This window comes from Engystomops pustulosus, chromosome 9 (genome assembly GCF_040894005.1).
Source record: "Engystomops pustulosus chromosome 9, aEngPut4.maternal, whole genome shotgun sequence".
NCBI classification, from domain to species: Eukaryota; Metazoa; Chordata; class Amphibia; order Anura; family Leptodactylidae; genus Engystomops; species Engystomops pustulosus.
The window spans coordinates 109,233,106-109,255,166 of NC_092419.1; the positions used below are offsets into that span (position 1 = coordinate 109,233,106).

Here is a 22,061-nt window from a genome sequence, read left to right on the forward strand (position 1 = left end):
CCCCATTACAGCAGGGCTATGGATGCACATAGAGGGAGGGTGTGACTGACCCCCAGCACAGCAGGGCTATGGATGCACATAGAGGGAGGGTGTGACTGACCCCCAGCACAGCATAGCTATAGGTGCACTTAGCAGGAGGGTGTGACTGACCCCCAGCACAGCAGGGCTATGGATGCACATAGAGGGAGGGTGTGACTGACCCCCAGCACAGCAGGGCTATGGATGCACATAGAGGGAGGGTGTGACTGACCCCCAACACAACAGGGCTATGGATGCACATAGAGGGAGGGTGTGAATGACCCCCAGCACAGCAGGGCTATGGATGCACATAGAGGGAGGGTGTGACTGACCCCCAGGACAGCAGGGCTATGGATGCACATAGAGGGAGGGTGTGACTGACCCCCAGCACAGCAGGGCTATGGATGCACATAGAGGGAGGGTGTGACTGACCCCCAGGACAGCAGGGCTATGGATGCACATAGAGGGAGGGTGTGACTGACCCCCAGCACAGCAGGGCTATGGATGCACATAGAGGGAGGGTGTGACTGACCCCCAGCACAGCATAGCTATAGGTGCACTTAGCAGGAGGGTGTGACTGACCCCCAGCACAGCAGGGCTATGGATGCACATAGAGGGAGGGTGTGACTGACCCCCAGCACAGCAGGGCTATGGATGCACATAGAGGGAGGGTGTGACTGACCCCCAACACAACAGGGCTATGGATGCACATAGAGGGAGGGTGTGAATGACCCCCAGCACAGCAGGGCTATGGATGCACATAGAGGGAGGGTGTGACTGACCCCCAGGACAGCAGGGCTATGGATGCACATAGAGGGAGGGTGTGACTGACCCCCAGCACAGCAGGGCTATGGATGCACATAGAGGGAGGGTGTGACTGACCCCCAGGACAGCAGGGCTATGGATGCACATAGAGGGAGGGTGTGACTGACCCCCAGCACAGCAGGGCTATGGATGCACATAGAGAGAGGGTGTGACTGACCCCCAGCACAGCAGGGCTATGGATGCACATAGAGGGAGGGTGTGACTGACCCCCAGCACAACAGGGCTATGGATGCACATAGAGAGAGGGTGTGACTGACCCCCAGGACAGCAGGGCTATGGATGCACATAGAGGGAGGGTATGAATGACCCCCAGCACAGCAGGGCTATGGATGCACATAGAGAGAGGGTGTGACCGACCCCCAGGACAGCAGGGCTATGGATGCACATAGAGAGAGGGTGTGAATGACCCCCAGCACAGCAGGGCTATGGATGCACATAGAGGGAGGGTGTGACTGACCCCCAGCACAGCAGGGCTATGGATGCACATAGAGATAGGGTGTGACTGACCCCCAGCACAGCAGGGCTATGGATGCACATAGAGAGAGGGTGTGACTGACCCCCAGCACAGCAGGGCTATGGATGCACATAGAGAGAGGGTGTGACTGACCCCCAGGACAGCAGGGCTATGGATGCACATAGAGAGAGGGTGTGAATGACCCCCATTACAGCAGGGCTATGGATGCACATAGAGGGAGGGTGTGACTGACCCCAGCACAGCAGGGCTATGGATGCACATAGAGGGAGGGTGTGACTGACCCCAGCACAGCAGGGCTATGGATGCACATAGAGAGAGGGTGTGACTGACCCCCAGGACAGCAGGGCTATGGATGCACATAGAGGGAGGGTATGAATGACCCCCAGCACAGCAGGGCTATGGATGCACATAGAGAGAGGGTGTGACTGACCCCCAGCACAGCAGGGATATGGATGCACATAGAGAGAGGGTGTGAATGACCCCCAGCACAGCAGGGCTATGGATGCACATAGAGAGAGGGTGTGACTGACCCCCAGGACAGCAGGGCTATGGATGCACATAGAGGGAGGGTGTGACTGACCCCCAGGACAGCAGGGCTATGGATGCACATAGAGGGAGGGTGTGAATGACCCCCATTACAGCAGGGCTATGGATGCACATAGAGAGAGGGTGTGACTGACCCCCAGCACAGCAGGGCTATGGATGCACATAGAGAGAGGGTGTGACTGACCCCCAGCACAGCAGGGCTATGGATGCACATAGAGGGAGGGTGTGACTGACCCCCAGGACAGCAGGGCTATGGATGCACATAGAGGGAGGGTGTGACTGACCCCCAGGACAGCAGGGCTATGGATGCACATAGAGAGAGGGTGTGACTGACCCCCAGCACAGCAGGGCTATGGATGCACATAGAGAGAGGGTGTAAATGACCCCCAGCACAGCAGGGCTATGGATGCACATAGAGAGAGGGTGTGAATGACCCCCAGCACAGCAGGGCTATGGATGCACATAGAGGGAGGGTGTGAATGACCCCCAGCACAGCAGGGCTATGGATGCACATAGAGAGAGGGTGTGACTGACCCCCAGCACAGCAGGGCTATGGATGCACATAGAGAGAGGGTGTGAATGACCCCCAGCACAGCAGGGCTATGGATGCACATAGAGAGAGGGTGTGACTGACCCCCAGCACAGCAGGGCTATGGATGCACATAGAGGGAGGGTGTGAATGACCCCCAGCACAGCAGGGCTATGGATGCACATAGAGGGAGGGTGTGACTGACCCCCAGCACAACAGGGCTATGGATGCACATAGAGAGAGGGTGTGACTGACCCCCAGCACAGCAGGGCTATGGATGCACATAGAGAGAGGGTGTGACTGACCCCCAGCACAACAGGGCTATGGATGCACATAGAGGGAGGGTATGACTGACCCCCAGCACAGCAGGGCTATGGATGCACATAGAGGGAGGGTGTGACTGACCCCCAGCACAGCAGGGCTATGGATGCACATAGAGGGAGGGTGTGAATGACCCCCAGGGCAGCAGGGCTATGGATGCACATAGAGGGAGGGTGTGACTGACCCCCAGCACAGCAGGGCTATGGATGCACATAGAGAGAGGGTGTGAATGACCCCCAGCACAGCAGGGCTATGGATGCACATAGAGGGAAAGTGTGACTGACCCCCAGCACAGCAGGGCTATGGATGCACATAGAGGGAGGGTGTGACTGACCCCCAACACAACAGGGCTATGGATGCACATAGCGGGAGGGTGTGAATGACCCCCAGCACAGCAGGGCTATGGATGCACATAGAGGGAGGGTGTGACTGACCCCCAGGACAGCAGGGCTATGGATGCACATAGAGGGAGGGTGTGACTGACCCCCAGGATAGCAGGGCTATGGATGCACATAGAGGGAGGGTGTGAATGACCCCCATTACAGCAGGGCTATGGATGCACATAGAGAGAGGGTGTGACTGACCCCCAGCACAGCAGGGCTATGGATGCACATAGAGAGAGGGTGTGACTGACCCCCAGCACAGCAGGGCTATGGATGCACATAGAGGGAGGGTGTGACTGACCCCCAGCACAGCAGGGCTATGGATGCACATAGAGAGAGGGTGTGAATGACCCCCAGCACAGCAGGGCTATGGATGCACATAGAGGGAGGGTGTGACTGACCCCCAGGACAGCAGGGCTATGGATGCACATAGAGGGAGGGTGTGACTGACCCCCAGGATAGCAGGGCTATGGATGCACATAGAGGGAGGGTGTAAATGACCCCCAGCACAGCAGGGCTATGGATGCACATAGAGAGAGGGTGTGAATGACCCCCATTACAGCAGGGCTATGGATGCACATAGAGAGAGGGTGTGAATGACCCCCAGCACAGCAGGGCTATGGATGCACATAGAGGGAGGGTGTGAATGACCCCCAGCACAGCAGGGCTATGGATGCACATAGAGAGAGGGTGTGACTGACCCCCAGCACAGCAGGGCTATGGATGCACATAGAGAGAGGGTGTGAATGACCCCCAGCACAGCAGGGCTATGGATGCACATAGAGAGAGGGTGTGACTGACCCCCAGCACAGCAGGGCTATGGATGCACATAGAGGGAGGGTGTGACTGACCCCCAGCACAGCAGGGCTATGGATGCACATAGAGGGAGGGTGTGACTGACCCCCAGCACAACAGGGCTATGGATGCACATAGAGAGAGGGTGTGACTGACCCCCAGCACAGCAGGGCTATGGATGCACATAGAGAGAGGGTGTGACTGACCCCCAGCACAACAGGGCTATGGATGCACATAGAGGGAGGGTATGACTGACCCCCAGCACAGCAGGGCTATGGATGCACATAGAGGGAGGGTGTGACTGACCCCCAGCACAGCAGGGCTATGGATGCACATAGAGGGAGGGTGTGAATGACCCCCAGGGCAGCAGGGCTATGGATGCACATAGAGGGAGGGTGTGAATGACCCCCATTACAGCAGGGCTATGGATGCACATAGAGAGAGGGTGTGAATGACCCCCAGCACAGAAGGGCTATGGATGCACATAGAGGGAGGGTGTGAATGACCCCCAGCACAGCAGGGCTATGGATGCACATAGAGGGAGGGTGTGACTGACCCCCAGCACAGCAGGGCTATGGATGCACATAGAGAGAGGGTGTGACTGACCCCCAGCACAGCAGGGCTATGGATGCACATAGAGGGAGGGTGTGAATGACCCCCAGGGCAGCAGGGCTATGGATGCACATAGAGGGAGGGTGTGAATGACCCCCATTACAGCAGGGCTATGGATGCACATAGAGAGAGGGTGTGAATGACCCCCAGCACAGAAGGGCTATGGATGCACATAGAGGGAGGGTGTGAATGACCCCCAGCACAGCAGGGCTATGGATGCACATAGAGGGAGGGTGTGACTGACCCCCAGCACAGCAGGGCTATGGATGCACATAGAGAGAGGGTGTGACTGACCCCCAGCACAGCAGGGCTATGGATGCACATAGAGGGAGGGTGTGACTGACCCCCAGCACAGCAGGGCTATGGATGCACATAGAGGGAGGGTGTGAATGACCCCCAGGGCAGCAGGGCTATGGATGCACATAGAGAGAGGGTGTGAATGACCCCCAGCACAGAAGGGCTATGGATGCACATAGAGAGAGGGTGTGACTGACCCCCAGCACAGCAGGGCTATGGATGCACATAGAGGGAGGGTGTGAATGACCCCCAGCACAGCAGGGCTATGGATGCACATAGAGAGAGGGTTTGACTGACCCCCAGCACAGCAGGGCTATGGATGCACATAGAGGGAGGGTGTGACTGACCCCCAGGATAGCAGGGCTATGGATGCACATAGAGGGAGGGTGTGACTGACCCCCAACACAACAGGGCTATGGATGCACATAGAGAGAGGGTGTGAATGACCCCCATTACAGCAGGGCTATGGATGCACATAGAGGGAGGGTGTGAATGACCCCCAGCACAGCAGGGCTATGGATGCACATAGAGAGAGGGTGTGACTGACCCCCAGGACAGCAGGGCTATGGATGCACATAGAGAGAGGGTGTGACTGACCCCCAGCACAGAAGGGCTATGGATGCACATAGAGAGAGGGTGTGACTGACCCCCAGGACAGCAGGGCTATGGATGCACATAGAGGGAGGGTGTGACTGACCCCCAGGACAGCAGGGATATGGATGCACATAGAGGGAGGGTGTGACCGACCCCCAGGACAGCAGGGCTATGGATGCACTTAGAGGGAGGGTTTATAGGATGAAACATTATTGGGGGTCATTTACTAAGGGCCCGAAACGTGTTTTACCCGCAGGTTACGCAAATTTTTCAGTTTTGCACCGATTTTCCCTGTATTGCTCCTGGATTTTGGAGCACGCGATCGGATTGTGGTGCATCGGCGCCGGCATGCACGCGACGGAAATCAGGGGGCGTGGCCGAACGAAAACCCAACGGATTTGGAGAAAACGCTGCATTTTAAAAAAAAACGTGTCGCGGGACTCGCGCTTACCTTCACCAAGTATAGGATCGTGAACTTCAGGCCACTCAGGTGGGCCTCGGGGAACTTCAGCGCAGCAGCGACACCTGGTGGACGTCAGAGGAACTACCTTAGTGAATCGCCGGAAGACCCGAATCCACCGCAGAGAACGCGCCGCTGGATCGCGAATGGACCGGATAAGTAAATCTGCCCCAATGGCGACATATAATGCACAAAGTAGTGGGATGAGTGGGCATAATGGACTCTAGTTGTATGTTATATTATCTGACATGGCTACAGGTAGAGGATGCCCTGCAATGGTCCGTGATAAATAATGCCGCCATCTATCGGAGTTTCCCTCTCTTCTTGAAGTCAATGGGGCAGATTTACTCACCCAGTCCATTTGCGATCCAACGGCACTTTCTCTGCGGAGGATTCGGGTCTTCCGGCTATTCACTAAGGTAGTTCCTTAGAGTGCATGATCCTATACTTGGTGAAGGTAAGCGCGTGTCCCACAAGACTTTTTTTTTCTAAATGTGGCGGTTCCTCTGAATATGTTGGAAAATTTTTCGTTCGGCCACGCCCCCCCCCCCTCTTCGATTTCCGTTGCGTGCATGCCGGCGCTGATGCGCCACAATGCGATCACGTGCGCCAAAATCCAAGGACAATACATGGAAAATTGGCGCAAAACGGAAAATTTGCGTAACCTGCCGGTAAAACGCGATTCAGGCCCTTAGTAAATGACCCCCAATATTTCTGATGAACGGTTTTACTGTAATTTTCATCTCCTACCTGTAGCTGCGTTAGTTATTATAGGATCCAGTCAGAACCCAGAATTAGATAATTTGGGTACCATGTGGTCTACCTGCCTCCATATAGCTTGGATACTCGCGGCTCGGATACACCGAGGCTCAGAGCTTTGCTTATCTGCAATTATCAGAAAATCTGCAAGAAAAGCAGCAAGTTTGTGATTCTGCGGCCAGAGACGAGACCCCCGGCCCGTCTGTTCCGAGGGTCCCCCGGGGACTGTGCTCTTTTCGGGCAGCAGATGTGCCTGAGATATAACCAGCTCTGCACTTCTTATTAATTAGGTGATGTGGCCTGCAGATGTGGGCGAGACCCCGGCATGGCATCTATCCATGCATAGGTTGGCACAATAATGGGGATAACATATTGTAAGTGCACCAGGGGTGGGGCCATAACATAAAGTCAATGGTGGATAAGGTTATAGAGAAGTGCTGGAGCACTTCCGACTGTCTGTAGGCTAATCAGGCACATTGGCTCCGCCTCTGTTGCACTTGCTTATCCATCACAAGATGATTATGTCTGAATCCGCTCCTTGAGCACTTGGCCACTAAGCTGCTCCCTTAGATGCCACTATCATAGGCTGAATTCTTGGGGACATGCGACCACTCACCTTGCTGACACCTCGATGTTGGAGATGGCATAGAAGTACTTCCTTAGATTATCGCGCTGCACGTAGGTCCCCCCCAGCGCCGGTCTCAGGAGTCGCAGCCGCAGGTCGGTGAAGGTGAAGAAGTCCTTCAGCCCTTTGGCGCTCTCCATCCTAGTGTACAGGTTCTCCATCTTCCTCAAGTCCGGCCCAGCAAAGATGGCGAAGCGTTCTCGAACCTCAAAGACGACGTTCTTCTCCTTCTTGGAACCTGCCCAGCGGGAATACTCCTCGGTGCACAGCACCCGGCTAACATTACTCGCTATTAGGTTGATCACACTCTTGGGTGTCATGCCAAAGGCTTCAATACAGTCATCGGCGTAGTACTGGTACGGGTGCCAAGTCCTTCCATAGTCCAAGGATTTCTCTAACATCATGGCGGTTGGGCGTCCATATTCGAAGGTCACCACAATGTCATCAGTTAACTCTATGGTTTTGTTCCATGACATTGTGATGTTGGCAACCAGCGGCTCTGGGTATCGCTTCCATGTGACACTTTGCCAGTAGGTGGCCAAACCTTCCTCGTCCTTGTCCACCATGAGACTGGGGGGATGAGCCAGGTCAGGGGTGGAGGCATCGCATTCGTCGCTGCAGAGGTATGGGTTCTCCTGCAAATGGCAAAAAGACAGAAGATGAGTCCCATGAGGCTGCATTACACCAAGGAAAACCTCACACAAGGCCATGGGTGCATCTAGAGACAGGAGAGGGCACTCATAGACCGGGAGGACATGGAGGGGTCTGAGATCTGGAAGATTGGAATCTTCTACCCAAACCCAATGAGGATGACATGGTAGTGCAGCCCTGTACCACGGCCTCACCCATAACTACATGGATGTTGTATGTTCTCCTGTGGTTCTTCTCTTTAAGATCCGTATGCAGCATATACCAGTAACTATAGGGGTGGTATACGGACAGAATACCAGAATAGATACTTTTCTATTGCAGTCTATGAGAATTTATTTTTACATTTCCAATCATCTCTAATACATTTCCAATCTATGACCCGCAGAGCAGACATTCTGATCCGAGGGGTTAACCCTTAATAACGTCCCCTTCTTTACACATCCCTTCTTAAAGGCGACTTTCCCTTTAAACACCCGCAGCGCTGTTAATTTTTTTTTTTTTTTAAAGTTCCCTAAAATGTCTTCTTGTTGATGTTACTTAGTGCAACATTTCCCTTGGTAAAGTTATAAAGGTCATAAATAATCTCCACAGATCCCGGGATCAGCCAGAAATTCCATATAATGATTCCGAAATGATGTGCAATGGGGCGCGAATACTAAGTGGTCAGGACTGCGGAGAGAACAGATGCAGGAGGCTACGTGCTCATCCTGAGCTGCTGCTTCACGAGTACAACTCCAGAGCTACAGTGAGGACTGACACACAAACATATAGTTTCTGATATACTTTGTGTTTTCATTCTTCACCATTTCCAAGATCTCTGCTTGCTTTCATTGAACGGGAGGATTGTTTTTTTACTAAACCCTGCGCTGACATTACACTTCACAGCTGAGAATGTGTTACATTGTATCCGGTCCATTAGTAGAACATGTTTCACTCCTGTCATTACAGTATGTTACAATGTATCAGTGCAGGTACCATGTACATGCCTGGAGCTTAGAGCAATGGGGTAATCTGATGGGGTGCAGCTCTGCCCCAGAGCCCCTCAAGGCGTTGTATCGCCCCCTTGTGGAGACCAATTTACTAGAAACCACATTACACACGACACTGGTACAGATTTAGCATTGGGTGCAGATTGTGTAGACCTGATACACTGTAACAAACCCTCAGCTATTTAGAGCTTTTCCTGAATGCTAGAGCAGGGGGTGCATTGTCTGGCAGGCGGCTCTCATTACTCTGACTCCGCACTCGGTGTCTGCTAGAACGCCGCTGTGTGCACTTTATGGGGTATAGATGCTTTGCTTTACATATTCCACAGCTGCAGAACAGGTGTCAGGACAGCGCAGCAGATTCATCAAGACCCATCCTCCGCTGTACGCTCACAGGTTCTACTGAGATATATATAGAGACAGAACACACAGAACCATAGCAAGCCCCCATAAAGATCAATGACTATGGGGGGATCCATGTAACATCACACTCCCATACATTATAGTAACAGAAGCATCTGCAGTGTATAATGGGTGTCATTGTGGTTCTCCTGACTGCATGTTGGGTCTGGTATTGTGGATCAGACCCTATAGAATCGCTATGGATGAGGTGCAATACCACAAACAACCTGTGAAGAATTTTGGCGCTGTATCTGGAAGAAAGCAGCCATGTTTTTAATCCTAGACAACCCCTTTAAGGTTCCAGGATCAGGGACGGAATTTGATGGTGCTCTATTAATAAAGATTATTATTCTTATTATTATTTGTAAATGTTTGGTTCCACAGAACCACATGATATCTGGGTTCCTGTTGTGCTCAGGGCGGGCCCCAGTATTGGGTATCCCTGGGCAAGTGTCAGGGCTCAGAGCTGCAGGGGGGCCCACATAGGGCTGCACATAAAATATCCATGGGGGTGAGGGGGCTGTAGCTAATGAATCCATATTCATTCAATATTTTAGGGAACAGGAGAACTGTTTCAGCTTCAGAATTTTCAATGCCGCCACTTAAGTTCACTGCAAAGGGGCCCACTGAGGCTCTGTCACCCAGGGGCCTACTGTAACCTGGAGCCGACCCTGTATTTAAAAGGGGCACATTTAAAAGGAAGTAGACTTGATGGTATAATTGTAGTGGAGAAAATCTGTCCCGCGCCAGTGAAGATCAACGGGAGCGTCACACGTTACAGAAGCCAAATGTCCCATGAGCGGGACATGGTTATAGGAAACACAGGTTATCAATTAAATCACAGCAAGCAGAGATATTGAAAAAAAAATAAATAACTAAAATAAAATGACAAAAAAACTATATAAAGGAAAATATATATGAAAAGTGAACACTACTTAAACCCCGTAAATCCCAGAGGTGACCCCTCTCTGATCTCTCTTGGTCATTGAGGGGTTAAAAAAGCCCTTGTACGGCTTCATCCTATATCTGCTCTGTAAGCAAAAAATAAAAGGGACAGGCGAAAGGGGGGAAAAAAGCCTCCTCTGCAAAGAAGCTATTTCCTGCCGACTGGTAAGACAACTCTGAGTCGAGATAAATTATTCAGGCGGCGGAAATGGGGCCCTTGTTTCGCAGAGTTTCTAAATCTGGCTCCTAAATGCGCTCATTCGCTCTCTCCTGGAGGATTTATTGATCGCTGCATTTTGTTGCCATCTTCCTACAACCTATCCCTGTACAATCCATAAGTGACTGGTCTGCAAGGTCAGGGGGACGCCTCCTATAGGGGACCCGCTGCCCCAGAGCTTGCAATCTACATCCAATACAAATGTGTCAAAACTTTATCACTGTATATCATACTTCTTGATATTAAACTAAGAGAAAAATATTTTTTTTAAAATTCAATAAAAAAAAATAATTTAAAAAACATTGTAAAAAATTCTAATTTTGCTCTCTTTTTCGGCTGCAGTACCAGCGCCGGCCTCTTGATGGCACTCATTAATTGCATTACATTAAGATGCGGTTTTCTGGGTCCGTCCTTCCGTTGCTGACAGCAACGTGGAATAAAAATGATGATATAATTGACATAGCAGCAAACAATTTAGATTGAAAAAAAAAAAGTTTAGCATTAATTAAAAAAGATATTAGGAAGCAAAAGAGGAGGGTGGGTGATTGGGGTCTCACAGACTGTATCAGCGTCCCACAGACAGAAAAACAATAAATAAGGGTCTACAAAGCTCTCACCTGTAAGTTGTCAAAACTGCAAGAAAACAACCTTTGATGCCCCCTAGGAGCGCCGAAACTACAACTCTCATCATCTCCCACCATGACCAGGACAGTAGTGCATGAGACCACAGGTGCAGACACCTGCTGCAGCAGGGGCACACAACTGATCTTTCTGCAGCACCCAATCCCATCCACTGAGCCACAAATCAGAGTCCAGGGGTACTGTCATGTCTGTGCGCTATACGTGATTTTCACTGATGACATTGGGGCTCATTTACTAAGGGTCGTGCACGCCCTTTTGTCAGACTGTGCACCGTTTTCGGGGGTTAAAACGGCTTGCACAGGCATTTAATAAGTGTGTGCTGGGATTGTGGTTGTGGTGCAACACAATTTCGTGTCTGCGCCGTCGGACAGTCAAACTGATTCAGACTGAGTGCGGGATTTAACTTTCATATACTAGGGGTTACTAGGGGTCCCCGGACCGCGATTCTGTCGGGTTTCCCGAATATTTCCGTTTTGCGGAGAATTGCCCAAGGTTTTTTTTGTGTGCGAGCGATCGGATTGTGGCGTATCGGCGCCGGCTTGCATGCGACAGAAATCGGGGGGCGGATCGCTGGACAACCCAACGGATTCGGACAAACCGCAGAATTTAAAAACGAAATTGTGACGCAAGATCAAGCACTTACATGCACCAGGAAGGAGAAGGTGAACTCCGGCGGACCTCAGCGGGGAAGCAACACATGCAGGAAATTGAACGCATGACCTTAGTGAATCGCGGCAGACCCGAATCCTCGTCGGACAACGCACCGTGGGATCGCGAAAGGACCAGATAAGTAAATCTTCCCCATTGTGTCACAAGCCCAAGCACTAAACAGATGCAGGATATCGGGCGCACGGTCTTAGTGAATCGCGGCACAGGGCATTATACACGGACAATGCACTTTCTGTAAACTCCGGGGACCCTGTAAGTAAATGAGCCCTAATATTTTCTATGGGCTTATTTGTCAGTGAGAATAAAACACAATGGACCGTGGATTTTGATAGAAGTCATACTGTTGTATAGATTTGTACGGTTGCATAGATATACGGTTGTTTAGATTGTGAGCCCCATTGGGGACAGGGACCAATTTGACATGCTTTGTGCAGCGCTGCGTAATCTGTGTGCGCTATATAAATAAAGAATTATTATTATTAATTATTAAGTAGATGTGACGCAAAGAAAAAAAACGGACAGGACACGAATGTCATCTATGTTTAGCTTTTTTTTTAATCTCAGATGAGGCTGTCGACCATAAAAAAAAAAAAAAAAGGACGCCATATTATTGCAAATGAAAACAGTTCCAACGTGAAGTGAGAACGGATGCCTTTTTGCGGACGCGGAACAGACATCTATTTGAAACAGCTCTAAGGCCAGAAGCGCACGTCTATGGTCGCTCCGTTATTCGCTCACCATTCCGTATCATGTATCACAGGCCGAGAGCAGACCTTAAGATGGGACTCCTTGCATCATAGTGATATATAATGATGACTATGGGGCTTATTTACTAAGGTCCTACAGCTGCATTTCCGTCGGGTTTCCCAACGTTTTCGGGGATCATCCTGGGGATTGCGGCGCAAAATAGCCACATTTTAGGGATTTCAATATCAGACCCACATCCAGTCCAAGTCTTGTGGGTGTAATATGCCCCCCAATACCTTACAGTACAGAGTCCTGCAAAGGATCACAACCCCCATCAGAACAGGTAGCGGCCCCAGTAATTAGGAGCAGCGTGTAGTCTCCCTCCACGATACAAGACCCCAAGGTACAATGTAATAAAAGTGCGAGCGGGCCGAGGCCTGTAGGAAGTTCACTCCATTATCTTCTCCCTTAATCCTGTGATTGATGGAGGATGAATTTCTGTGCACAAACAAGGACTCATGAAGGGCACTGCAGGCAGACTCTGAAGTGGCTGATAACAGAGAACACCAGCTTGCCCTGCACTATACAGCCTGGGCATTGAGAGCTGTGGGTGGTTTCTGATGGTGACTACTCAACCCATCATTTCTATCACAGGTTATATGGTGAATATAATCGCATCCCTCCATTTATATCGGCTTGTTATGTCTGGCAGCCATAACAACCAATAAGAGCTCAGCTTACATCTCTACCGTTGTTGTTGAACAGTTGAACGCTGTGTTGTGATAGGTTGCTATAGCAGACCAGGCCTTTTCGTGTGAGGATTGGGGGCTGCAGGGCCCCGGGCCCCAGACCAGGCCTCACACTATTAACCAGAACATTCTGCTATAAAATCAGGACACTCTTTATTCATGTGGTGTCAGAGCTTCTCGTCCGACTGTCACCTCCTTCCTCATCCACTACAATAGATCTGAGAGACCTTGGGAGAAAGCAGCACAGTGTGAACTCCTCTGATACAGGAGCGTGCGCCACTACATCATCATCTATCATTACTAACCCTTCATGTAGGGACGGTATCTGATCCTATCCTGTGTGATACTGCCTGCTGAGCTGTGTATCTAATCCTATCCTGTGTGATACTGCCTGCTGAGCTGTGTATCTAATCCTATCCTGTGTGATACTGACTGCTGAGCTGTGTATCTAATCCTATCCTGTGTGATACTGACTGCTGAGCTGTGTATCTAATCCTATCCTGTGTGATACTGACTGCTGAGCTGTGTATCTAATCCTATCCTGTGTGATACTGACTGCTGAGCTGTGTATCTAATCCTATCCTGTGTGATACTGACTGCTGAGCAGTGTATCTAATCCTATCCTGTGTGATACTGTCTGCTGAGCTGTGTATCTAATCCTATCCTGTGTGATACTGACTGCTGAGCTGTGTATCTAATCCTATCCTGTGTGATACTGACTGCTGAGCTGTGTATCTAATCCTATCCTGTGTGATACCATCTGCTGAGCAGTGTATCTAATCCCATCCTGTGTGATACAGTCTGCTGAGCTGTGTATCTAATCCTATCCTGTGTGATACTGACTGCTAAGATGTGTATCTAATCCTATCCTGTGTGATACTGTCTGCTGAGCTATGTATCTAATCCTATCCTGTGTGATACTGTTTGCTGAGCTTTGTATCTAATCCCATCCTGTGTGATACTGTCTGCTGAGTTTTGTATCTAATCCCATCCTGTGTGATACTGTCTGCTGAGATGTGTATCTAATCCTATCCTGTGTGATACTGTCTGCTGAGCTTTGTATCTATCCCCATCCTGTGTGATACTGTCTGCTGAGCTGTGTATCTAATCCCATCATGTGTGATACTATCTCCTGAGCTGTGTATCTGATCCTATCATGTGTGATACTGTCTGCTGAGCTGTGTATCTAATCCCATCCTGTGTGATACTGACTGCTGAGCTGTGTATCTAATCCCATCCTGTGTGATACTGCCTGCTGAGCTGTGTATCTAATCCTATCCTGTGTGATACTGACTGCTGTGTATCTAATCCTATCCTGTGTGATACTGACTGCTGAGCTGTGTATCTAATCCTATCCTGTGTGATACTGACTGCTGAGCTGTGTATCTAATCCTATCCTGTGTGATACCATCTGCTGAGCAGTGTATCTAATCCCATCCTGTGTGATACAGTCTGCTGAGCTGTGTATCTAATCCTATCCTGTGTGATACTGACTGCTAAGATGTGTATCTAATCCTATCCTGTGTGATACTGTCTGCTGAGCTATGTATCTAATCCTATCCTGTGTGATACTGTTTGCTGAGCTTTGTATCTAATCCCATCCTGTGTGATACTGTCTGCTGAGCTTTGTATCTAATCCCATCCTGTGTGATACTGTCTGCTGAGATGTGTATCTAATCCTATCCAGTGTGATACTGTCTGCTGAGCTTTGTATCTATCCCCATCCTGTGTGATACTGTCTGCTGAGCTGTGTATCTAATCCCATCATGTGTGATACTATCTCCTGAGCTGTGTATCTGATCCTATCATGTGTGATACTGTCTGCTGAGCTGTGTATCTAATCCCATCCTGTGTGATACTGACTGCTGAGCTGTGTATCTAATCCCATCCTGTGTGATACTGCCTGCTGAGCTGTGTATCTAATCCTATCCTGTGTGATACTGACTGCTGTGTATCTAATCCTATCCTGTGTGATACTGACTGCTGAGCTGTGTATCTAATCCCCTCCTGTGTGATACAGTCTGCTGAGCTGTGTATCTAATCCCATCCTGTGTGATACTGACTGCTGAGCTGTGTATCTAATCCCATCCTGTGTGATACTGCCTGCTGAGCTGTGTATCTAATCCTATCCTGTGTGATACTGACTGCTGTGTATCTAATCCTATCCTGTGTGATACTGTCTGCTGAGCTGTGTATCTAATCCTATCCTGTGTGGTACTGCCTGCTGAGCTGTGTATCCAGTCCTGTCCTGTGTGGTACTGCCTGTGGAGGCCTGTGGCTTGGGGTGGCCGGGGCTTGTAGATCTTGGGCTGTGTGTCCCGGGGCTAAGGATTTGGGACAGCTGTACTGTAGGACAACACTGATGCTGGATGTGGTACTTAAAGACGGTGGAGCCCTTTAATAAGGCCGCAGGGGATTTGTGATCCTCTTACACGGTTATTACAATTCTATCACTAATCCTGCATATGAGGACACTCCGCATCACAACAAACTCACAGACACCAGACCTCTCGCCGCTCGCTGCACATGATGACGCGAGGAGTTAATGGAATATAATCAATGGGAGACACAGCGAGGCCTGGAGTACACAGGGACTACTGCAAAACAATGCTGGAGTATAGTTCTATCCTTCCTACCTAGGCAGTGTAAAAGTTGCATGATGGTGCTAGTGTATATATATATATTTTATATAAAATTATATTGGATATGTAGAGGACTCTACTATTACTTCTCCAGAAAAGTTTCCAGATGGATATGAGATCGGATTCCCAAGTATATGACCACTGGAAAACCTGCTGATCTTAAAAAAGGTGTAAAACTTGCATGATGGCGCTTGTTATCATATGTTTTATGTTACGTGAGATTGGATCCGGGATAGAACCGCTGATAACTCCTGCAACCAGACCTGAATATGTCTGTAAAGAGATCCCTAAAGGAGTGACAGCAGCTGGGATTCTAGGGGTTAACCTCCCTGTTCTTTCTATACCAGGGATAAGAGGATAATCTGTGTGTTTGGGCTGAGAGCCGGAGAAGCGGGTAGGTCACACGTCTCCCATCCCTCCCTTCATGCCATCTGTACTCCAAGTATCAGCTGATCTGCTCCGAGGTCTCCGCACCCATCTGCTGGGATGTAAGCTAGACAAGCCGCACATTCACGTGGGGGCTTAGAGGGGTCGGACAGGGGAACTGCCCATGTACTAACCAAAGGAAAGCAACAGGTAAAACTTAGCCAGGGTATCTATCGGTCAGGAAGGAATTATCATCTACCCTAAGAGAAAATAGGGAACAGGCTCCGACAGCTCCTTAATTTACTGTGTATGGGGGATGCACCCATGCTGACCCCTGACCACTGCTGGCTATGATAGAAAGGTGTCAGGACACACAGGACAAGGCAGCTCGCTGTGTATGGGGGGTGTAGTCACAGAGAGGTCAGAGCGCCCATGCTGACCCCTGACCACTGCTGGCTATGATAGAAAGGTGTCAGGACACACAGGACATGGCAGCTCGCTGTGTATGGGGGGTGTAGTCACAGAGGGGTCAGAGCCCCCATGCTGACCCCTGACCACTGCTGGCTATGATAGAAAGGTGTCAGGACACACAGGACATGGCAGCTCGCTGTGTATGGGGGGTGTAGTCACAGAGGGGTCAGAGCCCCCATGCTGACCCCTGACCACTGCTGGCTATGATAGAAAGGTGTCAGGACACACAGGACATGGCAGCTCGCTGTGTATGGGGGGTGTAGTTACAGAGGGGTCAGGGCGCCCATGCCGACCCCTGCTGGCTATGATAGAAAGGTGACAGGACACACAGGACAAGGCAGCTCGCTGTGTATGGGGGGTGTAGTCACAGAGGGGTCAGAGCGCCCATGCTGACCCCTGACCACTGCTGGCTATGATAGAAAGGTGTCAGGACACACAGGACATGGCAGCTCGCTGTGTATGGGCGGTGTAGTCACAGAGGGGTCAGAGCGCGCATGCTGACCCCTGACCACTGCTGGCTATGATAGAAAGGTGTCAGGACACACAGGACATGGCAGCTCGCTGTGTATGGGGGGTGTAGTCACAGAGGGGTCAGAGCGCCCATGCTGACCCCTGACCACTGCTGGCTATGATAGAAAGGTGACAGGACACACAGGACATGGCAGCTCGCTGTGTATGGGGGGTGTAGTCACAGAGGGGTCAGAGCACCCATGCTGACCCCTGACCACTGCTGGCTATGATAGAAAGGTGTCAGGACACACAGGACATGGCAGCTCCCTGTGTATGGGGGGTGTAGTCACAGAGGGGTCAGAGCACCCATGCTGACCCCTGACCACTGACCACTGCTGGCTATGATAGAAAGGTGTCAGGACACACAGGAAATGGCAGCTCGCTGTGTATGAGGGGTGTAGTCACAGAGGGGTCAGAGCGCCCATGCTGACCCCTGACCACTGCTGGCTATGATAGAAAGGTGTCAGGACACAGGACATGGCAGCTCGCTGTGTATGGGGGGTGTAGTCACAGAGGTCTCAGAGCGCCCATGCTGACCCCTGACCACTGCTGGCTATGATAGAAAGGTTTCAGGACACACAGGACATGGCAGCTCGCTGTGTACGGGGGGTGTAGTTACAGAGGGGTCAGGGCGCCCATGCTGACCCCTGCTGGCTATGATAGAAAGGTGTCAGGACACACAGGACATGGCAGCTCGCTGTTTATGGGGGGTGTAGTCACAGAGGGGTCAGAGCCCCCATGCTGACCCCTGACCACTGCTGGCTATGATAGAAAGGTGTCAGGACACACAGGACATGGCAGCTCCCTGTGTATGGGGGATGTAGTCACAGAGGGGTCAGAGCGCCCATGCTGACCCCTGACCACTGCTGGCTATGATAGAAAGGTGTCAGGACACACAGGACATGGCAGCTCGCTGTGTATGGGGGGTGTAGTCAGAGAGGGGTCAGAGCACCCATGCTGACCCCTGACCACTGCTGGCTATGATAGAAAGGTATCAGGACACACAGGACATGGCAGCTCGCTGTGTATGGGGGGTGTAGTCACAGAGGGGTCAGAGCGCCCATGCTGACCCCTGACCACTGCTGGCTATGATAGAAAGGTGACAGGACACACAGGACATGGCAGCTCGCTGTGTATGGGGGGTGTAGTCACAGAGAGGTCAGAGCGCCCATGCTGACCCCTGACCACTGCTGGCTATGATAGAAAGGTGACAGGACACACAGGACATGGCAGCTCGCTGTGTATGGGGGGTGTAGTCACAGAGGGGTCAGAGCACCCATGCTGACCCCTGACCACTGCTGGCTATGATAGAAAGGTGTCAGGACACACAGGACATGGCCGCTCGCTGTGTATGGGGGGTGTAGTCACAGAGGGGTCACAGCGCCCATGCTGACCCCTGACCACTGCTGGCTATGATAGAAAGGTGTCAGGACACAGGACATGGCAGCTCGCTGTGTATGGGGGGTGTAGTCAGAGAGGGGTCAGAGCGCCCATGCTGACCCCTGACCACTGCTGGCTATGATAGAAAGTTGACAGGACACACAGGACATGGCAGCTCGCTGTGTATGGGGGGTGTAGTCACAGAGGGGTCAGAGCACCCATGCTGACCCCTGACCACTGCTGGCTATGATAGAAAGGTGTCAGGACACACAGGACATGGCCGCTCGCTGTGTATGGGGGGTGTAGTCACAGAGGGGTCAGAGCGCCCATGCTGACCCCTGACCACTGCTGGCTATGATAGAAAGGTGTCAGGACACAGGACATGGCAGCTCGCTGTGTATGGGGGGTGTAGTCACAGAGGGGTCAGAGCACCCATGCTGACCCCTGACCACTGCTGGCTATGATAGAAAGGTGTCAGGACACAGGACATGGCAGCTCGCTGTGTATAGGGGGTGTAGTCACACAGGAGTCAGAGCACCCATGCTGACCCCTGACCACTGCTGGCTATGATAGAAAGGTGTCAGGACACACAGGACATGGCAGCTCGCTGTGTATGGGGGGTGTAGTCACAGAGAGGTCAGAGCACCCATGCTGACCCCTGACCACTGCTGGCTATGATAGAAAGGTGTCAGGACACACAGGACATGGCAGCTCACTGTGTATGGGGGATGTAGTCACAGAGGGGTCAGAGCGCCCATGCTGACCCCTGACCACTGCTGGCTATAATAGAAAGGTGTCAGGACACACAGGACATGGCAGCTCACTGTGTATGGGGGTGTAGTCACAGAGAGGTCAGAGCACCCATGCTGACCCCTGACCACTGCTGGCTATGATAGAAAGGTGTCAGGACACACAGGACATGGCAGCTCGCTGTGTATGGGGGTGTAGTCACAGAGGGGTCAGAGCGCCCATGCTGACCCCTGACCACTGCTGGCTATGATATAAAGGTGTCAGGACACAGGACATGGCAGCTCGCTGTGTATGGGGGGTGTAGTCACAGAGAGGTCAGAGCGCCCATGCTGACCCCTGACCACTGCTGGCTATGATAGAAAGGTGTCAGGACACAGGACATGGCAGCTCGCTGTGTATGGGGGGTGCAGTCACAGAGAGGTCAGAGCGCCCATGCTGACCCCTGATCACTGCTGGCTATGATAGAAAGGTGTCAGGACACACAGGACATGGCAGCTCGCTGTGTATGGAGGGTGTAGTCACAGAGAGGTCAGAGCACCCATGCTGACCCCTGACCACTGCTGGCTATGATAGAAAGGTGTCAGGACACAGGCCATGGCAGCTCGCTGTGTATGGGGGGTGTAGTCACAGAGAGGTTAGAGCGCCCATGCTGACCCCTGACCACTGCTGGCTATGATAGAAAGGTGTCAGGACACACAGGACATGGCAGCTCGCTGTGTATGGGGGATGTAGTCACAGAGGGGTCAGAGCACCCATGCTGACCCCTGACCACTGCTGGCTATGATAGAAAGGTGTCAGGACACACAGGACATGGCAGCTCCCTGTGTATGGGGGTGTAGTCACAGAGAGGTCAGAGCACCCATGCTGACCCCTGACCACTGCTGGCTATGATAGAAAGGTGTCAGGACACACAGGACATGGCAGCTCCCTGTGTATGGGGGTGTAGTCACAGAGAGGTCAGAGCGCCCATGCTGACCCCTGACCACTGCTGGCTATGATAGAAAGGTGTCAGGACACACAGGACATGGCAGCTCGCTGTGTATGGGGGATGTAGTCACAGAGGGGTCAGAGCACCCATGCTGACCCCTGACCACTGCTGGCTATGATAGAAAGGTGTCAGGACACACAGGACATGGCAGCTCGCTGTGTATGGGGGGTGTAGTCACAGAGGGGTCAGAGCACCCATGCTGACCCCTTACCACTGCTGGCTATGATAGAAAGGTGTCAGGACACACAGGACATGGCAGCTCCCTGTGTATGGGGGTGTAGTCACAGAGAGGTCAGAGCACCCATGCTGACCCCTGACCACTGCTGGCTATGATAGAAAGGTGTCAGGACACACAGGACATGGCAGCTCGCTGTGTATGGGGAATGTAGTCACAGAGGGGTCAGAGCGCCCATGCTGACCCCTGACCACTGCTGGCTATGATAGAAAGGTGTCAGGACACAGGACATGGCAGCTCGCTGTGTATGGGGGTGTAGTCACAGAGAGGTCAAAGCACCCATGCTGACCCCTGACCACTGCTGGCTATGATAGAAAGGTGTCAGGACACACAGGACATGGCAGCTCCCTGTGTATGGGGGGTGTAGTCACAGAGGGGTCAGAGCGCCCATTCTGACTCATGGCTATGCCTCCTAATAGGTTGCTACTGAAGGAACAAGTTATTCTATATTGATTGGCAGGAACATAAATCATGACTCTCCCCTTCCTTCTCCTTTATGCTCTCATTCGCATAAATATGGACATCCCCTTCACATTTGAATAATTGTTTAATGGCAAACCAAGCCCTGCAACTTTACAGAACTCCACAATATTTGTCTTTCTCCATCCAGCTCCCTTCTGCTCCTTGCAGTGTCCCCTGCATAATGTAAGATTTACAGTCACAGGACCAGGGAAGAGGAGCCAGACAGCAGGATCAGAGAGGACGCACACCAGCCCACAACTCCATGTGACAAATAATGCTATAGTCTGCTCTTCCCACCCCCTGGATACAGCACATATCAGCCCTGCACCAGATGTACCCGTTTAGAAAATAATACATAATATTTAATTATATTCCTGTACATAGGGGGCAGTATTATAGTAGTTATATTCCTGTACATAGGGGGCAGTATTATAGTAGTTATATTCCTGTACATAGGGGGCAGTATTATAGTAGTTATATTCCTGTACATAGGGGGCAGTATTATAGTAGTTATATTCCTGTACATAGGGGGCAGTATTATAGTAGTTATATTCTTGTACATAGGAGGCAGTATTATAGTTGTTATATTCCTGTACATAGGGGGCAGTATTATAGTTGTTATATTCCTGTACATAGGGGGCAGTATTATAGTAGTTATATTCTTGTACATAGGGGGCAGTATTATAGTAGTTATATTCCTGTACATAGGGCAGTATTATAGTAGTTATATTCCTGTACATAGGGGGCAGTATTATAGTAGTTATATTCCTGTTCATAGGGGGCAGTATTATAGTAGTTATATTCTTGTCCATAGGGGGCAGTATTATAGTAGTTATATTCCTGTACATAGGGGCAGTATTATAGTAGTTATATTCTTGTACATAGGGGACAGTATTATAGTAGTTATATTCCTGTACATAGGGGGCAGTATTATAGTAGTTATATTTCTGTACATAGGAAGCAGTATTATAGTAGTTATATTCTTGTACATAGGGGGCAGTATTATAGTAGTTATATTCTTGTACATCGGGGCAGTATTATAGTAGTTATATTCTTGTACATAGGGGCAG

The 22,061-nt window shown here is 51.0% G+C and overlaps 1 protein-coding gene and 1 long non-coding RNA gene across 10 annotated transcripts in view; one reads left to right on the plus strand and one right to left on the minus strand.

The window, feature by feature from the left end:
• The window catches only part of LOC140077933 (uncharacterized), a 118,047-nt gene that overhangs the window by 92,324 nt on the left and 3,662 nt on the right, over positions 1-22,061 (plus strand). For both annotated transcript variants that reach the window (XR_011849859.1, XR_011849857.1), the window contains exon 4: positions 8,482-8,660. This is a non-coding gene — a long non-coding RNA (uncharacterized lncRNA). The remainder of the gene's footprint in view (positions 1-8,481; positions 8,661-22,061) is intronic.
• The window catches only part of NTNG2 (netrin G2), a 106,848-nt gene that overhangs the window by 58,801 nt on the left and 25,986 nt on the right, over positions 1-22,061 (minus strand). For all 8 annotated transcript variants that reach the window (XM_072125564.1, XM_072125563.1, XM_072125566.1 and 5 more), the window contains exon 3: positions 7,231-7,874. In XM_072125564.1, the coding sequence (XP_071981665.1) occupies positions 7,231-7,874 (644 nt within the window). The remainder of the gene's footprint in view (positions 1-7,230; positions 7,875-22,061) is intronic.